The 12,153-nt window shown below is 40.6% G+C and overlaps 1 protein-coding gene across 1 annotated transcript in view; it reads left to right on the plus strand.

The window, feature by feature from the left end:
• Window positions 1–12,153, plus strand: part of rev3l (REV3 like, DNA directed polymerase zeta catalytic subunit) — a 71,616-nt gene that overhangs the window by 40,459 nt on the left and 19,004 nt on the right. The window contains exons 12-16 of the mRNA XM_066698917.1: window positions 1,236–1,378; window positions 2,770–6,868; window positions 10,338–11,257; window positions 11,421–11,500; window positions 11,945–12,070. Coding sequence (XP_066555014.1) covers window positions 1,236–1,378; window positions 2,770–6,868; window positions 10,338–11,257; window positions 11,421–11,500; window positions 11,945–12,070 — 5,368 coding nt within the window. The remainder of the gene's footprint in view (window positions 1–1,235; window positions 1,379–2,769; window positions 6,869–10,337; window positions 11,258–11,420; window positions 11,501–11,944; window positions 12,071–12,153) is intronic.

Genomic DNA, 12,153 nt, shown 5'->3' on the forward strand with positions numbered 1-12,153 from the left:
TACATGCAGACCAAACAATATGGTGAAACTGAGCCCACATTGTTGCATTTAGCAGGATTTAATTAAGGTGTTGTTAATACACTATCTTTTAAAGGTAGGGTATGCAATCTTTTCCAGAAACATTTTTTGTTATACTGGTTGAAAGTCTCTTCACATCCTGATAGAAATCAATAATTTAAGTGGTCTAAATTAAAAAAAAAATAATAATAATAATAAAATATGTATAATCTTCTGTGGAAGGGACAGGACTAAAAAAGCATCGACCAATCATTGCATTCGTAATGATAGGATGTCCTTCCTGTCTGTCAATCTATATTTGCATACCGCCGCGCAACTTGTTCGCGCAGACGATCACACGTCATCAGCGCGGGAACCTTGACTGTGCAGAGCGAGCGCGAGCCGCAGCTACTATTTTTAAAAACATAATAACCGTAAATAAGATGTTTACGTTGGTTATTATTGTAATGTCTGACCTGGGAATGAGACGTGCGTTTCTCAAAGCGTTGCGATCGATTCCACCCACACGTCTCTCCTGCTGGCGCTGAGACTCCGCTCTGTGTGCGCATGTGTGGTGGAGGGGGCGTGGCTTTGGAGACGCTCTGAAGCGAGGGCGGCTCTGCTTTCAGAACAAGCTGCTACTGCCGCCTCTCAGGATTGCACACCCTAGCTTTAAGTAAGCTTATAAAATATTTTTTGTTATTAAAGAAAGGAGATACAATTTTACCATTGTGGAACAGATTTATTTACTGCATACACAGTGTTAGCTCTAACAAAAAATATTTGCTGACTATTAATAATGGAAAAGCTTTAAGACCACAGCAAGTATTATATAATGAGGTTTCACCTTTAACACGGTAAGATTTTTGGCGCCACAGGGTAGAGGTACACTGTCTAATTAGTGCACAGTGACGCACTATAAAACCTTGTGTTACAGAAAGACAAAAATGTGATGGAAAAGAACACTTTAAATGCTAATTTACATGGCTCCTTCTGAGGAATGCCAAATTGAAAATGACCTCACTTACTGTAAAATTGTCTATTGTGAAGGGATGTTTTCTTCATATTAATGCTATTCCTGAATTCTCAATTTAAGACCACTAAATAATTAACTTGCTTTAGAATCTATTTTCTTAGTATGTCAGTTTTGTATGGCATGCAGTACTAGGTTATATAGACATCTATGTAAATGTTATATGTGATCTCATTATTTACTTTCTCGGCCCTGTAATTTTCAGGCTGTCAGGGAAGAATTCAGCTGAAAGCTCAAGTGAGGAGGAGCAGGACTCCTCGGAGGAGGAGATGGACTGGAGTAGTAACAACGCTCTCTTCGCCAGCCTGTCTATTCCACAGCTGGATGGAGCTGCTGATGAAAACAGTGGTGAGAGAGCAGTCGAGCCACACAAAACACCGCAATTCGTAAATCTGTCCGGGCTTATGTTACAAATAGCCTGCTCAAGTTCATATAGATTACTGGTAAAGCTCAATATTGCCTTTTTACCACTGACTGACCGTGTCGACTGGAACTGGAATTTCACCAGTTCTCATTGTTGCACAAACATTTTGAGGTCCATTAAAATGTTTTTACAACCACAACGAAATAATGGATATTCACATTAATTTAAGAATGTATCTGTAAGAATAACAGTGGACTTCTGTTTATTCAGATGCTTTCTCATGCAAAATGTGGAAAGCTGGCACTTGACGATCCTCATATTTTGTAATTCGCTTTATCCAGCTCATGAAATTCATTCTAAAAGTGTGAAGTCGCCAGATCAAATTAAAGCCCTCTCTATTATTGTGTCATGTACCCCGCTACCTATAATGTAGTGCTGTTGTCAAGTAGAGCTAGCTGTATGTTTTGATAGGGCTGCAGTTGCCGCAAGGATTAATGTGTCAGGTTTAAGTGTGACAAATAGACACAGAGAGATTCAACACAGAGACTCAACAAATGAGGCGTACACTTCAGTTTTGTTTTTCAATAGTTTTTTGTTTTTTAGTTTTTACTAATTTAAAGAGATTCAGAATTAAGTTAATTATATATTTTCAATACCCAAATACATTATGGATCCCTTATATTTTGATTAGTGTATTAGTGAAAACTGAAAAGTTTACTGATGCCCCTGTATTGTAAAATGTATATCTTGATATTTCTGTTGAACAACAAATGAGTAAAACTTTTAATGTTAAGGTATTTTGAACTTCTTTGATTGTATTTTGAGGATTGTTTGATGATTGTGTTGTTTGGCCTAATTTCAATTGCTATTCCCTTTCCACGCTATTCCATTTATAACAGTAACTCAAGACTATAAGCTATAATTGATTTCCAAGAGGTTCTCCGACAGTCCTTGTCATTTTAACACTGTAGAAGGTGCTCATGGATAGAGTGGACAACTCTGGTCCTGGTGGGCTGCAGTGTCTTGAGGTTTGCAGTCCACTCGAGCTCTGAAGTATCTAATTAAAATTGTTATTGGTTTAATTGAACAAATGTAAGAACATTACTTACTTATGTGCAGACTTCCCAAATATAATACATCCCCAGAACTACTGTTTTTCACCCCTGCTGTAGGAGATTTTTCTTTATTTCTAAGTTACTAAGTTTAAAATTACTATTACAAAAGGGATATGGTCTCCTATGACAGATTCAGCTTTCAAATAAACTAATTTCAATTATCAGTTTCAGGGAGAAATGTATTGCATTGTGTATTATTTTTTACAATATCTCCCCTGGATATGTATAATAGCTATTTTTCCTTGCTTTTCTTCCTACAGATACCTCATTGAATGACAAAAGCTCTCGGACGCATTCATCCCTACCTGCCACTGACATCATTCTTGGAAAAAGGAATCCATTTCCCAATGAAACTGTAACCCTTGAACCCCCCTCTTCGGCTAAGATCCTGCTTGAATGCAAACATCCTGAGCATCGGCAGGCCCTTTCGCTGGACACGGAGGAACCGACTGAAAAGCACTTCCTTTCAAAGAGCTCAGTCATCCTGGAAAATAAAGCAGACCCAAGTGTATACAAAATGAATAAAGAAAGCACATACACCATCAAATACCCAGTCCCCTGCAACCTCACAAACAAGACAGACATCTTCCAAATGGATGCTGATAAAATCGACGTACCTCCAGTATTCCCGTATGAAAAGAAAGCTATGTCTATTAACAAACCAGATCCGGACAGTATCCCATTTGAGAATGGCAAGACTCAAAATCGAAAGAAGTACACAAGCATTAAAAGTCCAGAGAAGGGTCACATTGCCATCCTTCAGAACCACAGGAGCTTTTCCCTCTGCTACTCTGATCTTAGGAACTCTCCTGCCAAAGCCGAACTGGAGATCAGTCAGAAAGGCAGCAATAGTCCTTTACTAAGAAAGATCAATCCAGTGCCCAGTCCAGCAGTAGAAGATGTTTCTATGGCTCCAGAAGAAGGGGAAACTGAAAAAAACAGCAAGGAAGGAGACATGGGAGAATTGAAGATTAGGTATGAGGACTATCAAGAGAATAAAACTGAGAAGACAATCATGACTCAGCAGGAAGCTCACTATAAGTTTTTCCCCAGTGTGATCCTATCGAATTGTCTCAATAGGCCTTCCATCAAATGTCTAAGCAAGCCAGGTGGTGTTAAACTTGACCAAGAGGACAGAAGATCAAGGCTGAAGTTGAGTAAAAAGAAAGCTGGTGTAACTTACCAAAAATCAAGGGGAAATGTGGAAATTCAAGCAGATGAGAGTAAGGATGATGCTGCCTTGACTCCATTAAAAACTCTCTGCAGTAAAAGTGTGGAAAGAGAGGAATTGACCAGCTCTTCAGATCCAGTTGCAGATACTCCTATCACAGTGGTCCCTACAGAAGAAAATAGGCTTGCCCTACCAAGTTTCACAGAGTCTGCTGAACAAATGGCATCTGCAAAGTCTTCATTTTTGTCCTGTAGCAAATACACTCTAAGAGCAAAACGTAAGGTGAGTTATGAGAGTGAGGATGGTGAACCCTCTTGTGGCTCTCAACATGTCAAATCTGCTCTTGCCTTGAGAGACAACCTCAAAGATGATTACATTCTCAGTGGTCATGAACACAAGTATCAAAAACGAAGGAGGATCTCAAAAAAAGATCCCCCGATTATCATTAAGTACATTATCATCAACAGGTTTAAAGGGCAGAAGAACATGCTCATTAAGATGGCTAAAATCAGTGCAGAGGAAGACAAAGTAATATTGACTCCTGAAAGGCTACAGGAGTATAAAAAACTTGCTCCCCTCAAGGAATTCTGGCCTAGGGTTCCAGAGTCAACTGCAGTTAAATACCCAGTGTATCCACCAAAGGCAAAGAAGTCACAGAAAAAGAAAACCAAGGTCAATTCAACATCAAAGAAAAAAATTTGTAGTCCTCCAAAAACCAGATGTGGAAAAATTAGGAGAATAAAAAGGACTAAACCTCTTAAAAAACAACGCACCTTGTCCACACTCCCCCCACCAGCACCAAGTTATAATGAAGAAACAAATGATTATTCCACTGAATATGTTGATGTTATGTCCAAGTTAGGTTATCTGTCTGAGAGAGTGCCCAGCCCTACTGATACCTCCCCACCTCGCTGTTGGTCACCTAGTGATCCGCATGTAGAGCCCACTGCAATAGATCAGCACAAGGACGGTTTCCTTTTCCATGAACCAGGGTCTAACTCTTCTAGTAAAGAATCCAGCAAAGAGTCTAGAGGGGCTCGCGGTAGATCTCGTGTTGGCAGATCCAGGAAGGTAGCCTCCACCAGCCCAAAAAGGAAAAAGGGCAAGGGTCGCACTAAGAGCTCAGAAACACAATCTGCCAAAAAAGACAATCCCAAAAGGAAAACAATTGGAGGAAAGCAGAGGAGGAGAAAGAAAAATGCAGACGTACCAGATGCAAGCCAATGTGAAAGTTCAGCAACTACTAAGAAAAGCAGAAAACCTCGCAAAAAGAAACAAGCTGAAGAGCTAAATGAGTCCCTCGGTACTGCAGGTAGTAATAGTTCTCAAGTTCTTTTTTCTGAAGAAGATCACCCACCTTCAGAATGTGCAAATGGGAAACCCAGGACATCCCAACTACCAGTGTCTGACAAAGGAAATGGAGATGCCTCCAGTTCAGCTGGTATTATAAGTACAACAAACATCTTCACATTACCTGCCAGTGAACATAAATCAGAAGCTTCAACCTCTGAAGTTAAACAGGTTTCTAGTGATAGGCTTGGCCTGCGTGAAGTACAACCTTCACTAACTCAAGATAATTCACGCTGTGCAAATGAATCTTCTCAAGCATCACTTAGTTCACAGACTGGGACAACAAAATCACTTGCATGTGTGAATCCTAAAAGCAGCTGTCCTTCACCTATAGAACAGGGGGCTAACCTTCCTTGTACTCCTCCCACTAATACATGTAAAAGAACCAGCTCAGATGCATCTTGTCAATCTCTTGCCTCACAACAGATTTCTGACACAGCGGCGCATACTGAATTCAAGGTGGAAATCCCATCTCCTCTGCTTTTGAGCTCTGAAGACAGCCAGCGATTTATTCTGCCTCCTGATGGCAAGACTCCAGGAAAGTCTAAAAGACGTTCATACAAAAAGAAGGAAAAAGTGGAAGATGCTGGAATAGCACGGTTTACCCCTATTAAAATTAAACCCTTAACAAAATCCAAACCAGAAGATACTGAGGGAACTACCAAAGATTGCCCACCACAACCCAATTACAAAAATGGTGAAAGATTGCCTCCGGTTGCTGAGGCACCATCAGGTCTTGCTGTTCTGAAGGAGCTTCTACAGAAGAGGCAACAGAAGATCTTGGAAGGAACAGCATCAGAACATCCATCCTGTACAACACAGTCTGAGAAGAGTACTTCTAATCCTGTGAGCAAGCCGACAAAAGCAAAAAAAGCTCCTGCATCAACCCCCAGAAAACCTAGAAACCCCAAGCCTCAAACACCAAAGGAAAAGAAGCCCAGAAGTAGAAAAAGTAAAAACGCAAAGCTAGAGGAGCCTGCAAAGCCCGACCCTCCTTTACTAGATGACAGCCCGGTGTTTCTTTCAGATCCAGGCTTTGAGAGCTGCTACTCTTTTGAGGACAGCTTATCACCTGAACTCCCACATAACTACAACTTTGACATAAACACAATAGGGCAAACTGAGTTCTGCAGTCTGTACATGGGTAGCCAGTTTGTGCTTGCTGACAAGAACCTTCCCCAGAAGTTCCTCAGTGATGTGATCCAGGATCCTGTCCCTGCCCTTGCTCTGGGGATGGAGAGCATGTCAGACAGGGTACCTGGTGTTGGTGAGGACCTTCACCGGGGCTCCGAGTGGTTTAGGACAGGGCCGATTAGTCCTGACCTCTTTGACAAGTCATCTTCTGAAAACAGGGACGGACATCCAACTCATCTCGCTGCATCTTTGCTGGATTCTGACAGTGGTCGAGAGTTGGCAGCTTCAAGAATCATGAGGACCAGGGAGAATGCAGATTGCCTGGTCAAAGGACAGGGCTTCAGCCACCTTCAGCCATGTAGTCAAGGCTTTCTTGACGTTGGAAGAGACCCGTTTCTTCCGCTGCCATTAAATTCAACATCTTTTGTGGATCTTTTGGGTTCCCCAACTGGTGACTTAATGGAAGGGAACGACACGTTAACGACGACACCTAGCAGTTCCCCTCGGTCAGTCAGCTCCCTGTCCCAGCTGAGGAATGGTAACCACCCGCTCCGCAGCACAGGTGGTGCCCACATCCTTAAGCCACTGATGTCTCCGCCAAGCCGAGATGAGATTATGTCAACATTGCTCGATCTGGATCTTTCAGAGACCACATATCAGGAGCCTTACTGCAGCGATCCCTCAGATGCTCCAGAAAAGCGAAGGTAAATTATGTATTAATTATTTTGTACCTGGATTAATTTAAATGACATTAAAACTAATTCTGAAGGACATTTTCCTCTACCTATATTATCAGCTTTGCATGGTAGAACCCCAGCTCTTTTCTGAAACTTGCATAGATATAGTAATAAGCTGAGGAGAAATTAAGATTGGTTTATTCGTATCTGTATAATATAAAGTGTTTGATTGGCAGGTATTCAAAACTTAAACATGTCTCAGCCTTCAGAATTTCCCTTTTTCCAGAGTTTAATACAATGTAATAAAGTTGGTTTTCAGTTCGTTGTGGTAAATTTTAGAACTTTATAATACCAGCTGATGCATTATCATTTTTAATACTGAGGGAATTAATGCCAAAACATTACATTTGTGATAATTACTCAAACGTTAATGGTCTACAGGTGTTTAATTTTTCCACTCTCATGATTCTTTAAAAACACATTTTATGTTCTTTGAAAGTGTGGAGCAGTATGTATCCGAGTATATGAACAAATGCTTTTGAAAACCTATTGAAAACAAAATAGTTAACTGTTTTTGTTCACTGTCATTTCAAGTTTACAATTAGTCCACATTCTGGATTATGCTCTGAATTTCACTGAATGTCACAAGGGAACAAACATGCCTCTCCCGCTTCCACTAGTGATGCACATCATTTAAGACAATATTAACTCCCCATCCCCAGGCAGACGAATAACACAGTTAACAGGTTTCAGGCAAAACCATTCAACATTTGCTGCAGGTGATTTTTTTATGTAATGGATGCCCTTGAAAAACAAAGGTAGAAACAGAGCAAGCCAAAAGATAAGCAATTGTTTTAAGTGAAAATGTTGAACAAATTCTGAATCGAATCAAACTCAAGATTGCATCAGATGCACTTCCTGATAAATGTCTGCTGCCTGGCTGCTCTCTACCATCCAGCAAGAGAATTATTGGGGAGAACCCCATTAAAATGTACGTTACCTGTAGGTAACTTGTAAGCAGTACATACATAACTGAAAGTCTCCCTGAATTGAATTAAATGCACCCAGTTCTGCACAAAACTGAGAAAAATTTTAATCAGGTTGGGAAGCTTGTTATGATTTTAAATCAAATTAAATTCGACTGCATTACAAACAAAACAAAAGCCTGGGCTTCTTCGATGCCAGAATGTAGAATTTTCCAAACTTTCTCTAAATCGCTGCTGGATGATACCATTATTATTAATAATGTTTTGAGTGTACTGACTGATAAAATGTTAAACCTACTCCATACTTCTTAATCTTATTTAGATTTTCCCTGAAAGCAGTAGGCTTCTGTAGAATATTTTTTTCCATAAATGATGGCTCTTGCACTATAATAAAATAACATCCCCCCCACACAGGATTATACAGAATTCCACTTTATACCTTAAATGTAATAATTCAGTATTATACATTCATTATTATGCTAAATTATCTTTTTTTATTGCAGGTGTTTTGAGGGAGGGTTACACTTAACTGTTTTAAGGCTTGGGATCTAGATGGAGGGAAAATATTAGCAACTCAATATATTTCACATTTTTATTGTAAATATTATAAATCACATATAAGAAACCAACCATCACACAGCAACATTTCCCAAAAAATCCTATACCTCATATCTTGTGTGTAACTGTTCATAAAATGATCATGATGTAAAACACAATTGGTTACAAGTTAACAGAATACTTCCCAGCATGAGTTACCTTAACGGAATACATTTTAACTGTTGTAATCTGAATATGCAATGGTCATTACATTACATTGTTGTGTGTTTGTGTAGATTTATATCTTCTAATCTTTTATGGCCAAGACTACTCGTATTCATGTGACAACAATATCCCAAGCACATCACAGATCTGACCTGTATGGTAGGATGACAAGTAGGAGCCCATTACTCAAGAAAGCTGATTTGAAACAATTGTGGCATGTGGTTAAAAGATTTGTGGTCTATATGTATGTATGTATGTATGTATGTACAGTGAGGGGAAAAAAGTATTTGATCTCCTGCTGATTTTGTACTTTTGCCCACTGACAAAGAAATGATCAGTCTATAATTTTAATGGTAGGTGTATTTTAACAGTGAGAGACAGAATAACAACAAAAAAATCCAGAAAAACGCATTTCAAAAAAGTTATAAATTGATTTGCATGTTAATGAGGGAAGTAAGTATTTGATCCCCTATCAATCCGCAAGATTTCTGGCTCCCAGGTGTCTTTTATACAGGTAACGAGCGGAGATTAGGAGCACTCTTAAAGGGAGTGCTCCTAATCTCAGCTCGTTACCTGTATAAAAGACATCTGTCCACAGAAGCAATCAATCAATCAGATTCCAAACTCTCCACCATGGCCAAGACCAAAGAGCTGTCCAAGGATGTCAGGGACAAGATTGTAGACCTACACAAGGCTGGAATGGGCTACAAGACCATTGCCGAGCAGCTTGGTGAGAAGGTGACAACAGTTGGTGCGATTATTCGCAAATGGAAGAAACACAAAATAACTGTCAGTCTCCCTCGGTCTGGGGCTCTATGCAAGGTCCCCCTGCTCAAGAAAGCACATGTACAGGCCCGTCTGAAGTTTGCCAATGAACATCTGAATGATTCAGAGGAGAACTGGGTGAAAGTGTTGTGGTCAGATGAGACCAAAATCGAGCTCTTTGGCATCAACTCAACTCGCCGTGTTTGGAGGAGGAGGAATGACCCCAAGAACACCATCCCCACCGTCAAACATGGAGGTGGAAACATTATGCTTTGGGGGTGTTTTTCTGTTAAGGGGACAGGACAACTGCACCGCATCAAAGGGACGATGGACGGGGCCATGTACCGTCAAATCTTGGGTGAGAACCTCCTTCCCTCAGCCAGGGCATTGGAAATGGGTCGTGGATGGGTATTCCAGCATGACAATGACCCAAAACACACAGCCAAGGCAACAAAGGAGTGGCTCAAGAAGAAGCACATTAAGGTCCTGGAGTGGCCTAGCCAGTCTCCAGACCTTAATCCCATAGAAAATCTGTGGAGGGAGCTGAAGGTTCGAGTTGCCAAACGTCAGCCTCGAAACCTTAATGACTTGGAGAGGATCTGCAAAGAGGAGTGGGACAAAATCCCTCCTGAGATGTGTGCAAACCTGGTGGCCAACTGCAAGAAACGTCTGACCTCTGTGATTGCCAACAAGGGTTTTGCCACCAAGTACTAAGTCGAAGGGGTCAAATACTTATTTCCCTCATTAACATGCAAATCAATTTATAACTTTTTTGAAATGCGTTTTTCTGGATTTTTGTTGTTGTTATTCTGTCTCTCACTGTTAAAATACACCTACCATTAAAATTATAGACTGATAATTTCTTTGTCAGTGGGCAAACGTACAAAATCAGCAGGGGATCAAATACTTTTTTCCTCACTGTATGTATGTTTTTTAGATACATAGGTAGACAGTATTTTTTAATAATTTCTTTATCTCCTTAGGGAGATAGGTGGTCGTGTTCTGTCATTGGATACGAGGCTTGCAAACCAGCTCACTGAATTCGATGGGGATTTTTCCTCGGAAGGGTTGCAGTTTTGGAAGACCGCTTTCTGTGTGATGACTCGGCCAGGCTCTCCCACAGTAAATGGGGCTGGAAGTGTAGATTGTACCAATGGGTACCTGGATCACAGTCCTGCTATTTCCAATGATCAAAAGGTGGTCGTGGTGCCCTGTAAGAGTGCACCCAGCCGGGAGAGGGTGCAGCTCTGGCTTCAAGCGAAAAAGGAGTTTGAACGACGTCAAAGGGAGATGATCGAGGCTGGGGGAGAAGGAAGGACAAAGCCAGACAAAGCCATAAATCAGCTTTTTGGTGGGGTGACCATTTCAGGAGACTCCGAATTAAAAAGAGAGGTGGTTCCTGATGAATCGGACAAGACTACAGACATGCAGGCTTTGAGGGAGAAAGGACTTGATGCATTTCTCCAGGTCTCCCCTGTGGATGTGTTGGAGAACCAGAGGAGCCCTGGTGACCACAAATCACAACCTCTTGGGGCTATCAGTGAACAAGAGGAGGAGGAGGATGATTACTACAGGAGCTACAGCTCTCCGGATTCCCCAGTCCTCCCGCCCTGGCAGCAAACTGCATCCCCCAGTTCTTCCAAGGGTGAGCTTGAAGAGACCGAGGAGAAAGGGCCTGATCTCCTGACACTCAGATTTCTTGAACCCGATGTGATGCTCAACCGCAGTTATCCTTTCCCAGAGAAGAGGCATGACAAGGCGCATTTGAGCCCATCTCCACTTACGCACATCGCTAAGGCAGCTGGGAAATGCAGCCCCATCTTACTCCACAGCACACCTGTGAACAAGAGAAAGAAAAATGACAGGGATACTGAACCGATTTGCTCTACCCCAATACTAACAGGTAAGACGTTTTTTTTTATTACTCTTTCTGCAGTGAAACTGTCAATGTAATTAATAAAAGTACATTTCATATAAGTAAATTGAGAAAATGCTTTAAATATAATTACTCTGTCACCCAAAAGGCATTTATAACCCCTTTTACCCTTTTCTGTTTACAAAAATAGACTCAAGATCTCCAAAACTGAGACAGAAAAGAGGTAGTGCTGACAAACTCCGGAGAGTTATCTTAACAACACAAATGAAGGTAAATTGAAAGATTATAGGATAATTTTTTGTTACTGTTTTTTGTTAATTGTGAATCAGTTGTAATTGTACTCTTATTATTATAGCTTATAATTTGGAATGCTCAGTTTCATAATCAATACACACCATTTAAAATAACTCCAGACGAATGCCATTCAGTGAGCACATTTGATATCACTCTGAACCCCCTACTATTGGAGACAAGAGGTTACAATTTTAACTGTATTTTGTCTGTGTTTGATCTTGCAGAGTGCCATGTCATCAGTGATTTATATGTTACATAGTTTATAATAACTAATGTACGTTATTTACAGGGGGCCAGGGAGGGAGGGCTTCAATGTTTTTTAAGCTCTTGTATAATGGGAAAATAAATCTTTCTGCAGGTATTTTTAATTTTAGTTGCATTTTCTTTTCTTAATGAGTGGTTTTGACTTTTCCCTTTCAGAATCAATTTGCTGCCTTGAATGTTCCAAAGAAAGATACTTCCCAGATTGAAGGACCAAGCCTCAATAATTCGTATGGATTTAAAATCAGTATGAACAACCTCCAGGATGCCAAAGCACTGCATGAGGTAACAGCAACCCGTTAGCTAATATTTCAGTATTGTGCCCTGAATTAAATAGTCAGAAATGTAAAAGCACTTGTAAAGCATTC

The sequence above is a fragment of the Amia ocellicauda genome, chromosome 1 (genome assembly GCF_036373705.1).
Source record: "Amia ocellicauda isolate fAmiCal2 chromosome 1, fAmiCal2.hap1, whole genome shotgun sequence".
NCBI lineage: Eukaryota > Metazoa > Chordata > Actinopteri > Amiiformes > Amiidae > Amia > Amia ocellicauda.